Source organism: Drosophila persimilis, unplaced genomic scaffold, assembly GCF_003286085.1.
Source record: "Drosophila persimilis strain 14011-0111.01,24,50 unplaced genomic scaffold, DperRS2 tig00000431-arrow-pilon, whole genome shotgun sequence".
Taxonomy (NCBI): domain Eukaryota; kingdom Metazoa; phylum Arthropoda; class Insecta; order Diptera; family Drosophilidae; genus Drosophila; species Drosophila persimilis.
The window spans coordinates 5,891,962-5,914,818 of NW_020825312.1; the positions used below are offsets into that span (position 1 = coordinate 5,891,962).

The 22,857-nt window shown below is 47.3% G+C and overlaps 1 protein-coding gene across 1 annotated transcript in view; it reads left to right on the forward strand.

Moving 5' to 3' along the window:
- The window catches only part of LOC6596980 (teneurin-a), a 143,093-nt gene that overhangs the window by 112,652 nt on the left and 7,584 nt on the right, over positions 1–22,857 (forward strand). Inside the window, exons 12-16 of the mRNA XM_026989637.1 lie at positions 11,253–11,372; positions 15,975–16,142; positions 16,213–16,405; positions 16,823–18,207; positions 20,700–21,238. Coding sequence (XP_026845438.1) covers positions 11,253–11,372; positions 15,975–16,142; positions 16,213–16,405; positions 16,823–18,207; positions 20,700–21,238 — 2,405 coding nt within the window. The remainder of the gene's footprint in view (positions 1–11,252; positions 11,373–15,974; positions 16,143–16,212; positions 16,406–16,822; positions 18,208–20,699; positions 21,239–22,857) is intronic.

Consider the following 22,857-nt stretch of genomic DNA (forward strand, 5'->3'; position numbering starts at 1 on the left):
CGATGGAGCAACGATGTCTAAAAATTAAACAATAAACAATGGCGGAGCGACTATAGATTACTTCCTGTTTTGGCTTCCATTTTGTTTTGTCCAGGCAGAAGAAGGAAGAAGGACCTAGCACTGGTCGGTGGTGTGGGTGCGGGTGCGGGTGCGGGTGCGGGTGCCTTTTCTTGTTTCACTCCGGAGAAATGCGTTCAAGGATCTGGCCCCGTTGACTCCCGTTGACTGACGCCCTGATGGACTGGTGAGGTGTGGCCGGTTGCCCGTTTAAGTGGTTTCCCTGCTACTCCTTCTCCTCCAACTTCTCCCCCTCTTTCGTCTCTCTGCTGGATGTGTGTATGTCGGACACATTTGTGTATGCAAATCAAGTTGTCGGCGTTGGGGCTAAAGCTAAACTGATTAGTGTCAACTGGCTGGAAGACGTCAAGTGGATGCTGTGGAGAGTGCAGAACCGAGAAAGGAAGTGCAGATTGGAGAAGGGTGGACTGAAGAGCTGTCTAAGTCGGGGCATAACGTCCCTTTTCGCTGCCATAATCTACTCCTTTTGCGGCTCGTAGTCGTTTGATCCTTGATCTTTTGGGGGGAAACGGATACGGATACGGAAATGGGCTGAGCTTTCACTCCTTATCCGACAGTGAAAGCAGCGAAAGCTTGCTAGCTGCCCGCAGTTTTTTTCAATCGGGCTTATCTCGAAGTGATATTTGTTGTTCCTGTAATGTCTTGCCTCTGGAATAACTTTCTTCCAGTCATATATCCTCCTCAGTGCTCCCTTGATTGCTGTTTTTCAGGCTGGGATATATCTCTCCCCTTCCAGCCCATTCCAGCCGATTCCGGCCCGCTCTGGCCTTCCTCCCGTATGTTCTTTGCTTACTTCGAAGACTTATGACCCGAGTCACATGCATATATCCTGGATACATCTGCTGCACATCCATACATCCGAGTGCACATATCGTATATAAATTAAAAAGGCGCCATTCCGAATGTTTTCACAGTCATTGTCCTTCTCCATTGCTGTGTTATCAACGAGGCCATTGCCAGGACTATAGCTCTTCCTGCCATTGTTGTTGGTGCTGTTTGCTGTTATCGTCATCCTTCTGTGCCTGCTCCTGTCCCTGTCCCTGTCCCTGTCATCGTATGGAAGACAGCATACCCTAGAAAAAACGACGAATTTACAACTTAACAGCAGAACATAAACCAAAATGAATACCCATATAAAACACAGACAGACACACAGTATCGGAGAAAGCGGTGTACGAGGGACAAAGGACATGGCATAAGAACTGCCTCTCGACTTTAAGACCTTCTCCCCAGCAATCAAACGCGGCCAATAGAAATGGCAACAAAATACTTTCCAACAAGCTAAATAGAATGTCGTATGCTCTTCGTAGGACCTTTAAATGAGAAGATCTCTGACGCGGAATACTTTCAGTACGAGCTGTTACCAAAGAAAGGAGAGGCTCTTGAACCAATTAAAGTGTAACTTCTTCCTAGTTTAGATTTCATTGTGCACTGGAAATGTGGTGTGTAGACTTCAAATCAATGAGGATGCTCGCTAGGAAGCCTAATGTTTTCTACATTTGGTTTTCCCTCAGTAGCTAGAACTAAAAATAAAAATTGGTGTATAATCTGCCTTGATAGTTTATTCCATGAGCATATTATAGGAATTTGAATAGTTCTGTGTGGCCTTTTTTAAATTAGAAAAAGCTCTGTGGCTTCATTTGATGAACAGTGCCGGTGCCCTCCAAATGCGAGCAGGGCAGCCATAATCTCCATGTGTATACATCGCTTGATCGCTGCCAACTTTATGCCCTAGTCCATATATCCTTAAGCCCCCTCATCCCACTGCCAGTGGCCCTCTTGCGCTTGACATCCGACGGGGTGGGGTGTTCGGTTGGTGCGAGGTGGGGGAAAAAAGTGAAAAACCATAGAAAAATTCGCGGAATTTTTGTGCAGTCGCACAAAAAACCAAAACAGCTACAGTAAAAAAGAGAAAGAATGAAGCAAATATGTCGACAGGCCGGGACATGGCTGGTCAGGGATGGGGTCATGAGGAAGCATAAAATCGTTTTGAGGGTATGTGTATGTACCTATGTATATAGAGAAAGAGGCGGCCATAGAAGGGAAGAAAGAGCAAGGGAGGAGGAAAAGGATGAAGAGGGAAGAGTTGTAGTATAGTTTGCCATAGTTATAGTCTGCGGTCGACGGCTTCTACAATCCCCAGGATTCGCAGCCATTCTCCATGTGCTGTATACATACACATACAATATACATACATGTGTGCTTGTGTCAGTGTGTGTGTGTTTGTGTGAGTGTGCACTCAATATAATTTAATATTTTTCGATAGCAACAACGGCAGCTGAAAGTAATTACTTTTATGTGAGATTAGATATATTTATGTGTTTGCAGAGACAGAGAAAATGCACACATGCACACATCCACAGTGCGGAGGGGCAGGGGGGGTGAGGAGAAGGACGAGGTGAGGAACTATAGAGAACGGAAAGGATATAGAAAGCCCGTTGCATTGGGGACCCCACTCCGCGCTAATTCGACATCAGCACAAAATTTTTTAATGGCCTGCGGCGAAGCTTTTCCAAACTCACGGGAGAGAGGGAGAGGGAGAGCGAGATCGAGAACCCTACCACCCTACCGCCACCCCCCACCGGCAGTCATAAGTTTGAAATGGGGCTGGGGCTTTTCGGGGGATCCACATCCGCATCCGCACCCCCTTCCAGCCTGGGCTTACATTTTCGTTATTCTTTTGAGGGTCGCGCGCCGCATTTAAGTGAAGTGCAAACTGCAAAACTACAAAACTGGGTTTCGTTCTCTCTCTTTTATATGGAAGGGAACGGCAGGGAACGGAGGGGTACGGAAGGGTTGGGCTGCGTCTAGGGGGTGGTGTGGCGGGGCTGGAATGGCTGTAATGGCTTCATATAACTATAAAATATATAAGCTGTGTGCCATTGTGTTGACTGTCCGACTGGCATGAGAAATGAGTGGGCGGCGCCGGCAGTTGCCGCTGCCGTTGCCGTTGCCATTGCCATTGCAACATTGCATGCGGCCGGTGCGGCAAAAGTTGATGAAAACTGTTTTGATTGCGGTATAAAATGGAGGAAGGCACCATCACCAGCACACCCACCAGGACCACCAGCACCCCGACCCCCTTCAGGTGGTGGAATGATTATGAACGGAAATGGAACGACACAGCCACTCCCCCACTGACACAAAAATGCAACGAGGGGCGGAGAGTGATGGGCTTGAGGAGTTTGCCTGTTTCTTGGAACCAATTTCTATTTCCTATCGCTTCATTCTGGTCTTATCTAAAGAAGGGAGATAAATGCTAAATAAAGAAGCCCATTGATAGGTCTTAAAACACAATAGAGTCTAAAGTCATACAATTCTATATGTAAATACGTATTCACCTATTAATTAGCTTAGAGCGGATGCAAATATTAGATGTCGCTAAAGGCTGTCGCGTTTGCTCTACCCGATACTTACTCGTATTCCGATGTTTCCCGAGCATCGGGTTCTTTGAAGCTTAAATGTAGAGAGCGCTCGTTTTTCTGGCTGGCAGGAAATCGAATAAATACGATACCTTTCATTAGGGGGACTCTAATCTTCTTAGGGACTGTCGACTGTCGGAGAATCTCCTTCTCCCTCCGTCTCACTCGCTATCTCTCTGTGTGTTTGTCTGCTTCCCTGCTTATTTTTCCTCGGAGGCAGCAGTGCAGAAATGGAATTTGTTTTGTGTGCATCAAATTGAACAGCCAAAATGTGTGCAGGGTGGAAGATAGATATATGTATGTGTCTGTGTGTGTGTGTGTGTGTGTGTGTGTGTGCTCAAGGCATTAGCCGCCAGGTGGCGCCATAGCTAATCTCCCGTCCAGATGCAGATGCAACCGGAAACGAAACGAAACTGAATGGAATGAAACGGAAGTAGGATAAGGCGCGGAGAGGAAGGGAAGGGAGAAGAGAGGAGAGGAGCTGCAGCAAACGAACGAAAAGAAAAGAAAAATGATGGCAAAACCCAAACTAAATGGAAATGTTGGAGCCAATGAATGGCATTTTATGCAGGCACTTGGTGGAAACCTCACAACCCCACAGCACCCCCCTTAAAGCGACGACACATGGTATGGCATTTACATATCGTCTCTATCTTGGACTTATGCCAGGCCCCCTCTCTGCTCCTCTGCTCGGCTGTGTGCAGCTTTTATGCAAATTTACAAAGTGCAAATTACACGCTACTAAAGGCTTTCTTTTGCTCGCTCTCTCTTTCCTTCTCTCCCTCTCTCTCTCTCTCTCTCTCTCTCTCTGTTATCGGACGGCGCGACGACTTGTTTGTTTGTGTGTATGTGTGTGAGCGTGTGTGTGTGCCAGTGTTGGTAAATGGCAAACTTAAAAATTCTATTCAAACTTTTCTATACACATGCAGCAGGAGCGGAGCTGCTTTGTGTGTGTCCCCATTCCAGGGCCCAACTCCATTCACACGCCTATCGTCCTCGTCCACAGCCGAGCGAGCCCTCTGCCCTGCAGCTGCTATTTATTTATAATGTGTATGGAGCTCTCCTTTCATCTTTCACTCCGTTGCTACACGTACAATGGGCAGGAGAGCCACAGTGACAGCCACAGCCCCGCAAGAAGAGTCCTTTATGGCAGCCCAGCCGAAAGTGATCGATCTGTTTGGCGAAACATAGTCATAACCCCTCTCTGAAAGAAGATCTCTGGCCATCAAACGTTGTGTGGAATACACATATATTTAATTCAATATATGCATGGATCTCTGGCTATAAAAAACTCAAGCATATGTAGATCATCGGTTGATAATCCCAGCTGCCATACATATCTTTCGCTTAAATCAATTTATATTGATTCGATTGCCTCCTGATGGCAGTTCATTCACATTCATTCATTCATTCAGACGTAATGGAATTTCCATAGTTTAGCCAAAACAAAAATATAAGGAGAAAATGCAAAAATCCAACCATTTTGGCCACTGTTCTTCCTGCATTCTCCTGTCCCTTTGGACAGCTCCTCTTTATCCCACTTCACTCGCTACTCTATATCTTGCTTGCTTTATTTTGTGCGCCTTTTAATGAAAAAGGGCGAAAGATGCAAAAAATAAAATAGCAAAAGTGCAGGAAACATTTCATCAGGCAAACCAAACACACACACACACACACAGGAGGTGGCGCTCCCCTTCATTTGCTAGGCCCTGGCACCTAGTGAGACTGCATCCGAAGGCCCCCTGCACTCGTACTTCAGGCCCATTCGCCATCTCCGGCTCTCGCTACATAAAGCACATTTATCGTGGTTACAAAAGCGTAAAAGAAATGTGTGGCCCAGGGTTCTCTTTCTTCGTTGCTGTTGCCGTGGCTGTCGTCGTCGTCGTCGTCGTCGGCGGCGGCGGCGGCGTTGCTGAAAAATGTTTCAAAAACTGTTTCAGGCTAAATGAACATAAAGCGAACCACTCGGCTCCCCAGCCCAGACTCAAGCCCAAGCCCAAGCCCAGACCCAGCCCCAGACCAAGGCCCAGGACCCTTCCAAAACCACTTCGCCTACAGCTTTGGCTTTGTTTCAGAGCCATCTTTCGAACTGGTTCTGGCTCTGGCTCTAGTTCTGGCATCCTGCTCCCCTGGCCTCCTCGTCGCGGGCGTCATGAAAATAAAGCCAAATTAAAATTATATCCTTTTTTGTGCTGCTGCTCCTGCCACTGGCGCTGACGCTGACGCTGGCGGTTAGTGTCCTTTTGTATGCACAAAAGTCAACTAAGTCGTGCTCAATTTTTATGATGGGAAGACGACCACGATGACGATGGAGAAGGAGAAGGAGACGGAGACGCCGCCACTTTGTGTGTCGCTATAAGCCAAAATGGGGCAGGGGCACGAGTACGGGTACGGGTAAGGGTAAGGGTACGGGCACACTGGCACCAGCTCCCATTCGGCTCGTGGTGCAAATGAATGGCAGGCAGCCGCTTTATGAATGGCCACAAATCCACCCGCTCCCCGGCTCAGCTTGGCGCGGCTCCTGTTGACGGGTCTGCCAGAGTTCAAAAAAGAAAAGAAATTAAATGCACTTCCTTTATGGGGGAGCTTCTCATATTTCGCTGCCCTTACGGCCACCTCCTCCCCACACAATGCGCTAATAATGGAAGTGCACTTTTGACACAAAAGGTGCAGTGGCGACAATGCCTCGCCCTGCTCCTGGCCAGAGTCTCAGTCTCCTGGTCTTCCTCCGCCTCCGCCTCGGCATCGGCATCGGCAGCCTCGTTCTCGTCTTGCTTTTATTCCTGCTCCTGGATTCTGGTCGTAGTCTCGGCCCTGGCCTCCTTTGTCGTCGCCTTTATTGCTCATTCGTTGCAAGGACGATTAGTCGGAGGGGGTCGCCGCCATCTTTTGGCTGTTGCGAATGAGATTAGAAATTTTTGTGGCATTGCTTTCACTTCATTGGGGTCCCTCTCAGGGCAGTGGCAATCCCGAGATTGCTTTTCCTGAACCCTTCGTGAATGCTCGTCAATCTGCTTTTATTCCTTAGCTAAATGCCTTTATTGCGTCATAATTCTGAGTGGCCATCGCTGATGATGATGCTGGTGCTGATGCTGATGATGATGGGGAGCTGATTGAAAAGTTTTCCCGCAGAGATGCAGGGGGTCGTAATGCGTGTGTGACTGTGCGCAAAGATACGAGCACTCGTACAATGGAGCAATGCAGGAAGGACATTATATTGGCCTTTGATATTTTCTGCTGGAACGAGCAAAATGGAAGACAGAATCGTAATTTCGCTTAGATTAAACGCAGAGCTAATCAAATTTGAAGAAAAGTTCCCATGGAGATTGTGTTGGAGTAGTGGATAGATTGTTAGTGGTCACGGATGGATGGTCCTATCATAAGCTGGAGCTTGGACTCCTGAAATCGTTTGGGGCAGCTTCTTCGATTCAATGAACTCTTTCCAAAACTGAAACAGTTGAAAATGCCGACTCCCTCGTGTTATTTGTGGATTCGTTTGGATTCGCACACTCGAATGCAATTAGGCCACCGAATCGGTTTTCAAATTAACACTTATTTCCTGCCAAATATTGCCACTTATACTCTTTTTTTGTATAACTTTGAATAGTTGTTCCCACCCTCGCCGCCGCTCAATTGCGGCACCTTGTAGCATATTGTGGCACATAGATTGGAGTGCAGCTAGAGGTGGAGGTGGAGGTAGGGGTGGTGCAACATTTCGATGGTCAAAAAATCAAAGCGAAATGGCTCTCATAGCCAAATCAAACCAATTCAAACCGAAACGAGACGAGACGGGTGGCGACGGGTGGCGACGGGTGGCGACGGGAGAGGAGAGGAGAGGCGGAGCTAACCAAGGCAAACAAAACAAAATGTGCTGAAGACATTCGAGTGGGCTCTTTCGGTGGCGTATGAGTGATTTACCTGGAATCTGGCAGCGTGGCAATAGGAAGGTGCAAGGGCAGGGACAGGGGCAGCATCATCAGACCCAGAAGGCCAAAAGGTTGGCCCGAAGAAACGTACGGTGAGGGGGAGGGGGAGGTGGAAGGGGGAGCGGAGGAGCTCCTGTGCCTTGGCTGCAGTTCAAATAAATCAAATAAATAATAAATGAAACGAAACGAATCAAATGCGAAATAAAAATCAATGGCACTCACCACTTCAATGAATTGGAATACACATACACTTATAGTCGCACACACACACACACTCTGACAGAGGGATACTTACACACATGCAATTTGCTCCTCGGTTTGATTTCAAATAAAATTTTGCTTCATTGAATCGAATTGAAGCAGCAAAAATGAACGAAAGCCGTGGCAAGTGAACAGAAATTGAAGGAGGTGGAGGGCAATGGATTGAAGGAAGGGGATGGAGATGGGCTCTGGGAGTAGGCGTGGCACAGAGGCAACCAGAACCAGAAACAGAGGCAAAGGCAGAGACAGAGACAGGGAGGGAAAAAGTTGAGCAGGATTCGGCTTCGGGCCTCTCGCCATTTGGTCAATTGCAATTAGAAGTCTGTGAAGAAGTTGGCCACTCTTCAAGAATTCCAATGCGGATCAACCCGCCCGGAGACCATCACCATCCCTAATAAAAATGCAACAGTGCACATAAAACTCTGACCCACATACTGTACATTATGTGTTTATGTACACCCATACAGGCACATGCACACTCAGACCACACACACAGTCAGCAGTCAGGATGGAAAGATGAGAGGGCTGCCAGGGAATGGGTCCGGGTCCGGTTACGGGTCCTGGGTCTTGGGTCTCTTGGAGATGGGAGGTCATCAGGAACAGCAAGCATCCATGGAGACGAACGGAACGGACCCTGAGGGGTAGGAGTGAGGGACAAGAGAAATTGCAACACTTGAAAACTTGAAAATGTTTTCGAGAACTTGCGCTGGCACAAAAGTTTAAAGAGGCCAACTGCAGTCCTGTCTCGGACCCAGGCCCAGGTTCACCTGACGACGTCGTTGGATGGATGCTCATGCCCATGCCCCTTCCTGTTCCCTATGGAAAAAGGTGGAGATCCTCCTAAACTGCACAGTAATTAGTGCAAACAATTGCGCCAGTTTCCGATATCCTTGGCAAGTTTTGCTCGCCCTGTCCTGTCCTGTCCTGTGCCATCCTGTCCCGTCGTGTCCTGTCCCTGACTCACTGCGGCATTTTGTTTCAAGGTTTGCCATTCGGCTCGGCTCCGTCGCCATCTCAAGAACCATTTCAGCTTTCTACAAGTATATTTATAGCCTCAGCATCCTCCAGCACCCATTGGAAATATAAAGCATATTTCGTGTGCTCCCGTCTTTTGACTTTTGTCATAATAAATTGGCAAACTTGTAATCGGATATCGGTTCATTGTTGGCTCCTTCTGCGCCATGCAGCCCTGCGATTCGTGTGACAAAAGAAAAGCCAGAACAGCAGCGGAAAGCAGCTCCGACAGGGTTGCCATAGTTTCTTTTGGGAGGAGTGCTCATTAAATGGAAATGCAAATGGAAATGATTTTGGATTTTTAGCTGAGGCTGAATGCCTGCCTGCGTGTCCCACGCATCGAATATTGAATGACAATACCACAGAAGACATCCTCCAAGGACGCGGCAAGGGCAACAGGGCACTTACCCCATAAATTCAGCCCGTGAAGAGTATCGCATTGCCGCCGATTGACAATTCAGCGATATTGTTTTGGAGTCGCCAGCCAGTGGCTGACCCGCCACATGCTTTTTGATTTACAATTGTTCTTTTCATCATGTACATTCACAGTTTTCGTTTCATTCTCTCAGTTACCTCCGGTCTAGCTATCGCTAGCCACATCTATCGAATATCGCAGGAAATTGAACCAATCGAATAATGAATTTAAATAGTTTTTTCCTTAATAGTTGTTAATCAAATGCATGTCGTTTTAAATACTCTGATGGAACAGGTTGATAGCTCACGGCGATATCGATGGTTATTCATCGCTAACTTACATTTGTACGATGATTTATCGATTGTTTATGCTACAACCATGGCTATTGAATGTGTATTCGATTAATGACCGATAACGTTAAATATTTTTCCATCCTAAAGCCTATTAGTCAGATCAGAAAGAACTTCCAGCCGGCGAAAGCTGGGAACAACCCTGTTTTTTGGCAATGAAATCTGGGCACTAGCAAAGGATAGAAATATTTCATCAATTCTATTATATTATTTCATAGAAATATTCTATCTTTTGCTGGCGAACAGGCAGGAACAACAAAAATGGCGGGAAGCAAGCGAGAAAGTGCCAGCCGACTAGAAAAATATAATAAAAGAAAATAAATGAAATCTAATTATGGCAATCTTAAGGCAATATATTATTGCTATATTTCTGCTTGCTTTCGTACACAAATTGTATTTTAAACAAACAGGCCTGTAAGCCTGGTTCCACTCTGCCGAACAGATTTTCTTATCCGAGTATAAGGTTTTAAGGCAAACAATATTTAATATCGATAAATAGCCCGAGCTACCAATCGAGCCCATCAACCAATCCTTTTCAATGCACATTTCTCCTCAGAACCCCACCGAATCGTAGTTCATTTGGTCGCAACTCCATCCGAATCCCACTCATACTATCATCCCGTCTCAAGCCAGTCCAAGCCACAGCTCACATTTCCACCCCTTCACCTCTGATCAGGGTAACCAATCCAAGCCATCGATTGGAATTCCAAGCTGGAGACCTTCCAAGTTCCTCCTCTGCGTGCCAAATGACATTTGGACATTCGCTCCCCATTCCCTGCTTCCGATTTCCCTCACACAAGAGAACAGGAGGCACCAGCTGTACATACTCGCAGATACGTAGATACATAGATACCAGAAGAAGCAGGGGAAGTACGGGTACTCAAAGCTCCCCTGCTTCGGCTTCCTGCTCATTTTCCTCAGACAATTGTTGGACATTCAAGTAATTCCACCACCGCCACACACACTAACACACCCTCACTCACACTCACATTCACGTACATCCAACTTTCAATAACTGAATAACTGAATTATCCCTCCGCCCGAAAAATGCTTTGAGATTTCCCCACAAAGAACTCCCCAGCCACACAGAACAGACAAAGATACATATGCAGATACAGATACAGATGCCATGTAGAGAACGCACTCCTACTCCTACATACACAGCTCATGTGACAAGGCCCATTCCATTCTATTCACCCCCTGTCTCTATCTATCTCTCTCTCTCTCACTCTCTCTTTCTATACATACATATACTCGTATACAATATATATATATATACCTAGACCTATACATATGCATACTCGTACCAAGAAACAGATAAAATATTTTAAATATCTTTATATAAATATTTCTTCAAATTATTGCATACTTTGAGTTTTCTTCGGTTTGTCTTAGAGACAGAAGCAAATCAATCCAATCGTTTATTTTTATCCCCAAGTTACGTTAATCCGATAATACATAACTACAAAAACTACATACAACAATTGTTCGATGTTTTTTCACTTTTCAATCTTATGATTTCATCAATCACCAACCACAAATTTGGAAACAGCAAAAAACAAAAAAAAAAAAACCAAAAAAAATAAAAATATCGAAAACAAAATCTAAAAGAGAAAGAAAAACAAAATAAAACCAATGAAAATAGCAAGCATTCAAAGTTTCTAACAGATCAATTTCTATCTTTCCCCATCCAAAAAAAAAACCAAACAAATTCCGAAACTCCCCAATCGCCATCGCCATCACCATCTGCGCCATGGATCTTGGACACATCTCCACATCCCCACAGTCGCGTGTCTGTGATGCGAGGTCAGGTGATCACTCCTCAGGGACTTGGCATCGTCGGCATTCGTGTCTCCGTAGATCGGGACTCGCGCTTCGGGTTCACCCTCACCCGCCAAGGAGGCTGGTAAGTACAATCCATTGATATCTGTATATCTGTATTGTATGTTTTCAAGGGATTCTTTACATTGAACATGCATGGGAGTATTCCCATATACAGAAAATCAACCGCAAATTACATTTCCGTAACAGTAAACAATTTATTTTGGAACTGTCTTTGGCCTACCTCTGAGGAGGCTATAAGAACACCGGCGATTATACGTATTTGATATATGCAAATTACTTACGTATGAGTAGATTCTCATTATCCGAGTGGGGACTGGCTCTGGCTCTGGCCTGGTCCAACTTTTAGTCTTGATTAAATTTCTGATGATGGAATCTGCAGATGATGGCCAGCAGCTACGCCAAAAAAATAAAAAACAACATCAACAAAAAAACAAAAGAAAAAAAGTAAAAAGGTACCATACCGCAGAGCGACCAAGTTATCAAATTTTTAATTAAATCTTTTGCTTTGATGTGGCCCCCGTCAGAGCTCGGAAACTTCTTCGGGCCGCTGTCCCCAAGTCCAAGTTTGCGCAAGTGGTTAGCATAATTAGAGCAGACTACAGGGCAGGCCATGGCAGGGCAGACAACAGGGCAGGGCAGGACAGGGCTGGGCAGGGACAGATTGGCATTGGCCAGCAGCCGCAAAGTATAGGCCGAGCCAGGCCGGGCCGGGCCATACGTCCGGAGTGCCCGAGCTGGGAACACATTAGTTTCAATTATTTGACATTTTGTACGAATTGCTTTCCAGTCAAAGAAACAGCAACAGAAGCAGCAACAAAAACAGAAACTTCAAGCAGTTCTGTATAGTTCTCTAATTGAGCCCATCAAAGATGCATAGACAGGGAACGAGTGCGAGTGGGAATGGGAATGGGAATGGTAGTGGGAGAACGGGTATTTTGCTATCTGGAAAACGGGGTATGGACGGAGAGACGGTTGCTGTTGCTGTTGCTGTGGCAGGGCAGTGGCAGTGACAGCCAGTCGGCAATCCAATATATCTAATATAAATATTTTTGCAGTTGTTTTTCCCCATTCTTTTGTGGGGGATTGGGGTTGGAAAAAGGATTTCCGTTTGCTGCCATCAGCAACATTGTTTGCTCTCTCCTGCTGTTCTGGCATTTTCTTTTCCCTTTTGTGTATGTACGTGTGTTTGTTCCGTGTGTGTGTTGGCCAATTTAAATAAACATTTCGCACCCGTCCTGCCCTGATTCTATTATGGCCAAGCAGCAGTAGAAGCAGCACCAGGAGCAGCAGCAGCAGCAGCAGCAGAAGAAAAAGCTTGCCTCACGAACAAAATCTGTGCAATAGACGGGCGGTCGGGCGGACGGACGGACCCACAGCTCCAACTGTCTGATGATTATTTGTGTTTACTCCCAGGGACGGACTTTGTTTATTTCAATCTCTCACACACACTCGCATTAGTCTGGGCAAACAGTCAGGTATATGTATGCGCATTCGTACACTACACACCATATCTATATGGGCCAGACACAACACGACTCCGCACACAACACATATCCTCGGTGATTATTTCTTTTTACCTTCTCGTACGAGTAGATGCGGCCATAATTTCTCATTAGGCCAATGGCCAAGTAAGCGATGCCCTACCCGGCTCTGAAATATGTGCCTGTCGTCTGTCTGGCTTTCTGGTGGTCACACCTTCGGCGCCTTGCCGTCAGTTTTTACCACAACGAGCCAAAGAGGAGCCAAAGACGAGCCACAGCCGAAGCCGGCCTAAGTGTGTCAGATCCCCACTGACATATGAGAATTTTCATCAGTAAAGGAATATCAGCGTTTAAAACAATAGTGTTTAGCATTTTGAAATCCCACTTTACTACTGAAGGTGCGCTTATGCAGAGAGAGTCTAAATTCCGATCGTATGAGCCTTGGAAATCAGGCAACAGCAGTACCGCACCGAATCACAAATATGTCCAGATTTCCAACTTGTTCTGGAACTACTTCCGGTGGTGCTGCTGCTTCCGCTGTTGCTGTTGCTGTTGCTGCTGCTGCTGCCGCTGCCGCTTGGGCTTCCCCGTTGTTATTGTGGCATAAATTCCTCAGCTTTTATTTATGTATTTTTATTATGACAACTTTGTTGTTATTTATTTCCCCGCCGCCTGCTGCACGGCTTTCTCTCTCTCTCGCTCTCTGTCCTTTCTTGGCTTATTTGAGGGAATTTAAAGTTTTCTCTGTGTCTTGGCCTTGTTATTTCTTATGTTGCTGTTGGCCTCCGTCTGCCTCTGCTGCTCCTGCTGCTTGTCCTGTTGTTGGCTGGCAATAATTCCTGTTTATGTTCAAATTATTTTCGGCTCTATATAGGAGGGGATATTCGCATCAAGGGAGCACAGTTGGTCAACACTCTAGGACCTCGTTTCGTGCCAAGCTGCAACAACTGGCTGGGACTGGGGCTGAGACTGAGACTGAAAAGCGCTGCTCGCTGAAGCTTTTCGGATTTACTTCTGATTGTTACTTACTTCCACCGAAGGTTTATTTATTTCTCTGAAAAGTTTTACTGCATCAAAACATGTAAATGGAGTGAATTGTCCCTTGTTCGATTGCATTTTCTTTTTAAATATAACTGGTTTCAAGAGGCAATCGTCTGTGCCTGCCGCGGTCGCTGTGGTGCCCCATTTCGAGGCTCAACTGTGGCTCAACGGTGGATTCTTAGCCAGTTTCCTTTTCCTCTTATTATTCCATGACGATCATATGAACATATCGCTGTACTTTAAAGACCTGTTATGATTCTGATGTAGTACATTTTTCGATGATTTTTCAACTACCAAACAAGAATAAATCGTATCCCAAAGGATCCATCCTATTATCATTTGATATTTAGTTGATATGTATCTTCTTTTAAGAGGTTTCTCTTGAATATTCTGGCTCTCGTAGCATATTTTGCCATCGTACATTCATTGCGTACATATATTGCGGTTCCTTCTGCTGGTTCTTAGGCATCTTCCTGGCTTTGTATTTATAATGTTCATTCCAATTTGAGTTTACTTTTATAAGCTTGCCACACATTCTCCCAACAGCCCAGCCACCCACTCCATACACACACACAAACACACATGGCCGAAGGAGCAACAATTGTTGTTCCACGTTGCCATTTTCCATCCCCTTATGTCTTGACGTTCTCATTGCTTTGTCGGCTGGCTCGACTGGCTCCACTGGCTCCTTGCTTGCTTTCCATTGCTCGCCTTTTCTTAGCTTTTTCTTAGCTTTTCCCATGATTTTCCTTGGCTTTTCTTGTTGTTGTCTGACATGCATTGTTGGCTGTTGTTGTTGTTGTTTTTGTTATTGTCATAGTAATAAAGGTAATAAAAGTCATTATATTGTGCTGCAGGGGATTATGGTTGGCATTTTTTTGTTGCATACGTATTGTTATTAGACTCTTTCTCTCACTCTCTCTCATTCCCTTCCTGAAACGTATGTTTCCATGTGTGCATGTGTGTGTGAGTGGTATATGTTTTCGGGTTGTTGCCTCCGCTAAATGGTCTACCCACCCACACACCACGCCACACACCCCCCGGCTCTGGTCAGGCTCATAAAATCCAATTCAATTACAAATGAATGAATGCGCGCCTGAATGTATGCAATGCCCGGCCACAGCAGACTGTGTGTGTGTCGGCGTGTGTGTGTGTGTGTGTGATAGTACTTTATGCCCGTCCGCCATTATGGCAGCCACAACAGCAGTTGTGCTGGAAAACGAGGAAAAACACTAAAATTAAATTAGCAAAAATTGTAACAAATTTTACAGAATATCCTCGTTTTTCCCCTTCTTCTTCATTTTTGCTGCCACTCTTTGTTAATGCTGTCCTGGTTTATGGTTTCGTTTATGACCCGCTTTGGTCGCCTCTTAAATGGTGGATATTTAATGTTTAATGCCATGTCATTTATTGCAACCCTGTGCCATTTTCCAGTGCAGGGAAACTTAAAGCAATTTTAAAATCCTTCTACTTCTCTCTCTTTCTCGCTCTCTCTGGTATATCGCTATCTCATGCTCAAAGCACAATTAAAAATGGCCATAATTAAATATTTAAAAAACAAAAGTCTTGCTATTTCTTGAGCTTTCGCCTCGTTCTCCTCGTTCTCCGCGTTCCTTTCTGGTCGGTATTATTCTGGTTGTTGTTTTGGCCTTTGTTTTCCAACAGATTCTGCTATTCTTCTCCTGCTGCTTGTTCTTCTTCCGACAGAAGTTTTGTGCAACTTTTTGGCCCCTTTGCCCCGCCGCTGGAATTGGAAAATGCTCCAGCAATAATGGCGGCGGCCTCGGAATCGCCATCATTATATTTAATGCGGCTAACGCATGAGGAGGGGACCGGCCCAGCGCAGCCAAGGAGGGGAGGGGAGCACAATCAAGCAAAAGTCTAAAGTTTTTCAATTTCCAACAAACAATTGAGGTATTATCTGGCCAGACCCCGCCCCCCGTTCTCCATAATCCACCAACAAGTCTGGATTTCTGGATGTTTGGGCATGGGTCTGGGAATGGGTTCGAGTAAAGTTCATTAAAATATTAATTTGCATGTTTGCCTTCTGTACTTTTGTACTTTTGTGCTCATTTCATATTCCATTTCATTCCCAACCACACCATCTTAATCTTAATCGCTATCCGAATTGCTATCCTCAGGTTTGATGTTCTCGTGAATGGCGGAGGAGCGGTCACCCTACAGTTCCAGCGATCCCCGTTCCGCCCCCTGACGCGCACCGTCTTTGTGCCGTGGAACCGCATCGTAGTCCTGCCGCCCGTCCAGATGCAATTGAGCGATGACGACGAGACCACCAGTCGCAACATCAAGTAAGTAGCAGGGAAAGGGATCCACAGGGGATCTACAGGGGAACAGAACTTATGGCTTGCCTGCTTCCAGGGTGGCGCCACTGAATCCGGCCTTGACGTTCCTCAACTCCATCCACTACCACACGGCGGATGAGGCCAATGATGCCAGCAAGGTGTGCATGGACCACGACCACGAGAAGCTGCGACCGCAGCTGATCAGCACTTGGATGCCCAATGGCGTGGGCGCCATGCCCGGCAAGCGGGTTATCTTTGCCGAGACCCAGGTAAGTGGCCCCCCTCCTCTCCTCTTAATAGGTGGGGCTCCTCCTCTTGTCGTGTGGCCATCTCTGTAGAGACATTCTTCGCTCTTGCCCTAATGCCATTCCTAATTAGCGGCCTGGCAGCATCTGGACCGGCGCAGCGCGCAGTTTTAATTAATTTAAAGTTTGCCTTAATGACATTATAACTTTGCATCTGGCAGTCTGAGCAGGAGCCGGAGCCAGAGCCGGAGCAGGGGCATGAGCACGAGAAAGGGCAGCCCTGGCAGGACATTAATTCTGCTTGGAAAGGAGCCCGGGCCCCTACCCGTACCCGTACCCGTACCCGTGTCCGTGCTCGGGGCACGTTTAATTGCAGCACTCGAGGCTGTCCAGCTGCGGTCCTCTGATGACCTTCTCTCTCTCGCTCTTTGTTTCCCACAGATTGTCCAGGAGTCCATACAGATACCCGGCTCGGACCTGCACCTCACCTACCAGTCGTCGCAGGCATCGGGCTACCTGAGCATCGTCCGCATGCGACTGACCTCGGAGACGATACCCACGACCCTGACCCATGTGCACGTGGGCGTGGAGATCGAGGGGGCGCTGCACGTGAAGACGTACGAGGCGGACCCCAACCTGATCCACACGTTCGCGTGGAACAAGCGCAACGTGTACCGCCAAAAGGTGTACGGCGTGACGATCGCCCGGATATCGGTGGGCTACCAGCACACCACCTGCCAGACGCCCGTCTGGATTACCCAGACAGCCAAGCTACAGGGCTACGACGTGGACATCTCGGACATTGGCGGCTGGGGGCTGGACATCCACCACCACTATAACTTCCACGAGGGGATCCTGCAGAAGGGCGACGGCAGTACGCTGCACATGAAGGAGTACCCGCGCACCGTCAAGGTGGTGATGGGCACCGGCCTGCAGCGGCCCCTCAACTGTCCAGACTACTGCAATGGGGTGGCCAAGGACGCCAAGTTGCTGACTCCCATCGCCCTGGCCACCGGCCCCGATGGCAGCCTCTACGTGGGCGACTTCAACCTGGTGCGCCGCATCACGCCCGACGGCAAGGTGTTCACCATCCTCCAGCTGAGTGCCACCCAGGTCTCGTACCAGTACTACCTGGCCGTGTCGCCCGCCGACGGGCACCTGTACATCTCCGACCCAGAGCGCCACCAGATTCTGCGTCTGCTGCGCCTCGAGAAAGTCAAGGACCCGAGCATCAACAGCGACCCGGTGGTGGGCAGCGGCCAGCGGTGCATCCCCGGCGATGAGGGCAACTGCGGCGACAGCGGACCCGCCCTAATGGCGCGACTCTCCCACCCCAAGGGGCTGGCAATTGCCGCGGACCGCACGATGTATATCGCGGACGGCACTAACATCCGGGCCGTCGACTCCAAGGGCATCATCCACACCCTGATCGGCCACCATGGCCATCACAATCACTGGAGCCCGGCGCCTTGCACCGGCACCCTGATGGCCAACCAGGCGCAGCTCCAGTGGCCCACCGGCCTGGCCCTCAGCCCCCTGGACGGGTCGCTGCACTTCATCGACGACCGCCTCGTGCTGCGCCTCACCTCGGACATGAAGATCCGCGTGGTGGCCGGCACCCCGCTGCACTGCAGCAACAACGGACAGGACAGCCGCGTTAACAAAACAGCCACCGACAACGTCCTAGGCACCGTGCTGGCCATGGCCTTCTCGCCCTTCGGCGCTCTCTACATAGCGGACAGCGACTCGCGACGCATCAACTCCATTCGAGTGGTGGACACGGCTGGAAACATGAGATACTTTGCCGGCAAGCAGGAGGGCACTGGGTAAGTACACATCTGCCATTGAGTCACGAGGATCTTTACATAGGTTGGAGATAGATGTACAGCTTATCAGGGCTTGGAATATATACATCCTTAAACTTGTTTCACACCAAAACTGTGTAGTATTGAGGGCTCTAGCTAGATAAAGAGACTTTATTTTTCATTTTCCAGACCCTTTGGTGTTGATAACTTGTTAATAAAAACAAACTGAACATGTTTCCCAACCATAGAGCACCATTTCTGTTCCTTTATCGATCATTTTCCACCAATATACGTGGGAGGTCATGAGAAAAAGGCATAAATCTGAGTAGCGGGTGTCGGATACATTCCACTATCGCATTCATGTTTGTTTTCACACTCAAATATTGACTGGGCCCGGGTCAACATGACTGCCAATGTGGTCGAAGCACCGCCGCTGGACTAAACTCAATTCGATTGCATGGTGCATGGAGCATGGTGCATGAAGCATGGGGCAGTGGGAAGGGGGCTGGGGGAATGGGGAAAGGGGAAAGGGGCACGCGGCTGAATAGAACAGAAAACTGAAGCGGAGCTGGGTTTGACTCCACTCGGACTTGTTTATGCGCATACTTGACCCAATTAAGTGAACTCCGGGCTATTTGCATATTGCCGAGCGATATCACCCAATTTTTCAAAATGTCTACCACCAACGACAAACGGGACACATACACACACACACACACATGCACTCACAAACGCAGTGGTAGAGGGTTAGCCGAGAATATAGGGGATATAGCGAGGCACAGCAATGGACGACAGAGTGGGCATAAATAATAAAAAATTCAGCAAGAGCAGCACAAAATATCCAATGCACCAAAACGGCCATAAATGTCATGCCAACTAGGCAAATGCCCCAAAGAGTGTCTATCTACCTCTCTCTATCTCGCTCTCGCTCTCCCTCTCTCTGTCCCTGTCTCTCTCCTGCTATGCGTTACCTCTTTCGATGTGGAGCGGAGCTCTGTTAACTTTATTTGACTTTATTAACCCGTTTTGAAGGCATCGGAAACGGTGACCAGAAATTAATTGGAATTCTCACATTGGGGAATTTCATTGTCTGATTTTTCATGGGCTCCTCCTGTACTATACAACTAGTGTATGTATGTGTGTTTGTGTGTGTGTGGACCAGAAGCACTAAAGCCATTTGCATTGCTGCATTGATTAAATCGCGGTGGGGATACCGGGGACACATTCATGATGCAGCAGCAGCAGTCAATGAACTTCCCTTTCTGGGGCAATCGAGTCAAAAATTTAAGAGAAAAGAGAAAGAAAAGTATTTTCGGGTTCAGTGTTGGACAGCGTCGCGCAGGGTTGGTACCATATCAGAAGTGTTTTCAGGGCGGATGTGAAATAGATTTTTGAATATGAAATAAGGATAAAACGTGTAGGATTATAGCCAAAACGATCAGCTCGAGAAAAACAAGTGAAAAAATCGAATAGGGAATATACTCGCCTGAAATGGCATTCAGAAGTTGAGCACAAGAATCGATGTACTAAATCGGAAGTACGCATCACGGGTAGTGGCTATCCCTATCGGTATATCATGAAAGGCTTAGTCGGCTACCACCACACACACACACACAGAGGGGAAAAAAAGACGTGGAGTGAGGTCCAGCCCGGCAGCCCGTACTCTACTTTTATGAGCCCCTCCGATTTACATCGCAAATTTTACACTAAACCAATTAATTTGGTTCTTTGAGTGGCGTCCAAAAAAACGGAGTGGTTGCTGAAAATTGACGGGACCGGGACCCGAGAGGGGAATTATGAGGGGAGGAGGGAGCAGAAGTAGAAGATAGGTGGGGGTGGGGATAGCCAGCGAGTGAACCAACAATTTGTGCAACTTTATTCAGTTCCGGACGAGGGTCCACAGTTTATTTAAGCAAATAGAATTCCAGGGAGCACTTTTATATGGGCACCGAACCAGGGGTCATGGGAATGGCATCAGGTGCCGGAGGGGTCCAACCGGAGGTGGAGTTGGAGGTGGAGGTGGGATCCGGATGGATGGTGGGTCAGTGGGATGGGGGACAGTACGGAGGCGTGGCCACCAGACGTGGCAAAGTAATTAGCGGCCGTCGCGCCACAGACAGAAACTATAAATCAACTTTTTTTTACCCCCTTTTTCGTTTTATTGTTGTCTTGGGTCCTTTTTCTTCGTCTCCGGTTTTCTTGTGTGTGTGTCCGTATCCGTTTCCGTCTCTCTGTCGGTGTCTGCTGTGTGGGCGTGTCCAGCGATAAGCGAGCCACCGGGCTCCCCCTTACTTTAGACTTTGGAATGTTTATCGAACAAACAATGTCATCATAAATACGCGTTCCGGGTAGGAACAGCAGCAGCACCGGCACCGGCAGCGGCAGCGCCAGCGGCAGATAGGGGTGCGACCAGGGATAGTCAGGAGATGAGGAAGGGCCTAGCAAAACCCATTTCCTGTTGCACCACTAACTCTCAATCTATCCATCCATCTATCTTACCGTAACCCGAGCAGCTCCCAGACCTGCGAGTGCGCCATTGGCACCGGCAGCAACGGCAGCTCGGCCTCGGCCGGACTAGGCGGGGCCAGTGGTGGCGCCTACTCGACGACCGTGAACCCGACACGCAATAATGGCGGCACCACCCCGACGACCCCGGCGGGCGGAAACGGAAACAACGGCAGCGCTTCTGCCTCCACCTCGCTCCCCACGGGCAACGGCAGCTCCGCGGCCTGCATCTGTCCTGGTGGCATCGGCATCGGCACGCTCTCAGGCTCTGGCTCTAGTTCCGGCTCCGGCGCGGGCACAGGCAACGGCGGCGGTACCCTGGCCAGCATCGTCGGCGGCGGCAGTCTCATGTCTACAGGACCCACCACTACCACCACCGTGCTCTTGGGGGCGAAGACCACGGCCTCGGGCATCGGCAGCGGTGCGACCCTCAACGACGACGGAACCCTAAGCAACGCCGAGACCCTGCTCTCCTCGAACGCCCGCTTCCAGGCTATCTCGGCCATTGCCGTGGCCCAGGACGGCGTCATCAATGTGGCAGATCAAGGTGAGTGGATTTTAAATGATACTTATCAAATTTATAAATTATATATCTAAGTTTATGTTAGTCAATTGGACATATAGAAAATACCGAATCGATTTGGTGGGATTCGGTGGGAATCGGTATTCGTTTATGGGTTTTTCATCTCGCTCACTCTCCATTTGGTTTTCTGGTAGAGAGAATCAGCAAGTAATGCACTTCTTTTCTGTTTTTTAAAGAGCATTAAAGAGGCATGAGTAGAGCAGTCATTTTATGAACATTGAAGAAGTTTCATACAAGGCTATAATAACTAGCTTCTAAATATCTCCCTGATATCTAGCATATTTTCGGTTTTGGTATCAACCGAATCACATTCCACACTCAAATAGATACCCATTGGGTCGTACACTTTTACTGGTATACCCTGGTATTCCTTATTTAATAATATAGTATACACTTATACATATGTACTTATATTCCCCATATACGTATATACTGTCATCAGATATATAAAAATTAGTCATCCTCCCACGCTGTGTGGCACGGCAGAAGCAAATTGTACACAACCCCCGACACATTCGCATGGAAAATGGAACATTTCCTTTGGCAAATTTTCCACTTCTGCTTTTGCTCCTTATTCACCATTGTTCTTTTTGTGTGTGTGTATGCGAGTGTTAACAAGCGGTAAAGAGGGAGCGAAAATAGGACGTGGGGAAAAACAAAAAATGTTAACTGCTGGCACAAGAAATACCAAAAATATGTAATCGAAGTTCGGAATATTGCAAAACAAAAAAAAAAGCAAGAACATTGCAAAGAAAATTATATGTACAAAAAAAATAATGATGACAGCTACAACAATAAGACAATAACAACAACAACAATACCACAACATAACCTTAAGAAGAATTACAACAACAATCTGAAGAACACCAGAAATAACAGCCACAAATAAAATACAAGAAGGAAAATTACTGAAACAAAAAACCTGACTTGAGGGCAACCACAAAATGATATTTTTTAGTTCACAAACATTTAAGAACAAAAAAAGCTAACAATAAAGCTAACGAAATCAACTATAAACCATGTGAAAAACTCAACAACAGATTCTATAATTAACTTTTAAACTAAACCTTAGCAGCAACGTGTACAGTGAGCTCAACAACAACAACAAATGTACAACAGACTCAACAATACACTCAACGACAACCAGACCAGCAAATTCTTTAAAAATAAAAAAGCTCAATAGCGACATATTTAAAAAACTCAACAACTCCAACAACAAGGGAACAAACGGCGGCAGAAACATCGCTGAACAATGAAAAAGCATCGAAGGAACAAGCAATTGCTGTTGTAATTGGCCATTATGTCGCTCGAATGTCGAAGACTGGGGTGGGGTGTGTACCCCAGGGAGAAAAGGACCCAGTGGGGCCGGAATGGGGATGGGACTGTAATCGAAGGTACTCGAGGAGTTGGAGAGTCCTGAAAAGGAAAAAGCGAAACCAATTTCCGTTACAATTCGAACGAGGACAAATTAGGACCCACACACACACAAACACACACCCACACACCCACAGGTAGCACCCGCTCTTCAGCGGAAGAGGGAGAAGGCGAAACACAAAACAAAATGGCTGCCAATAAGTGAAAGA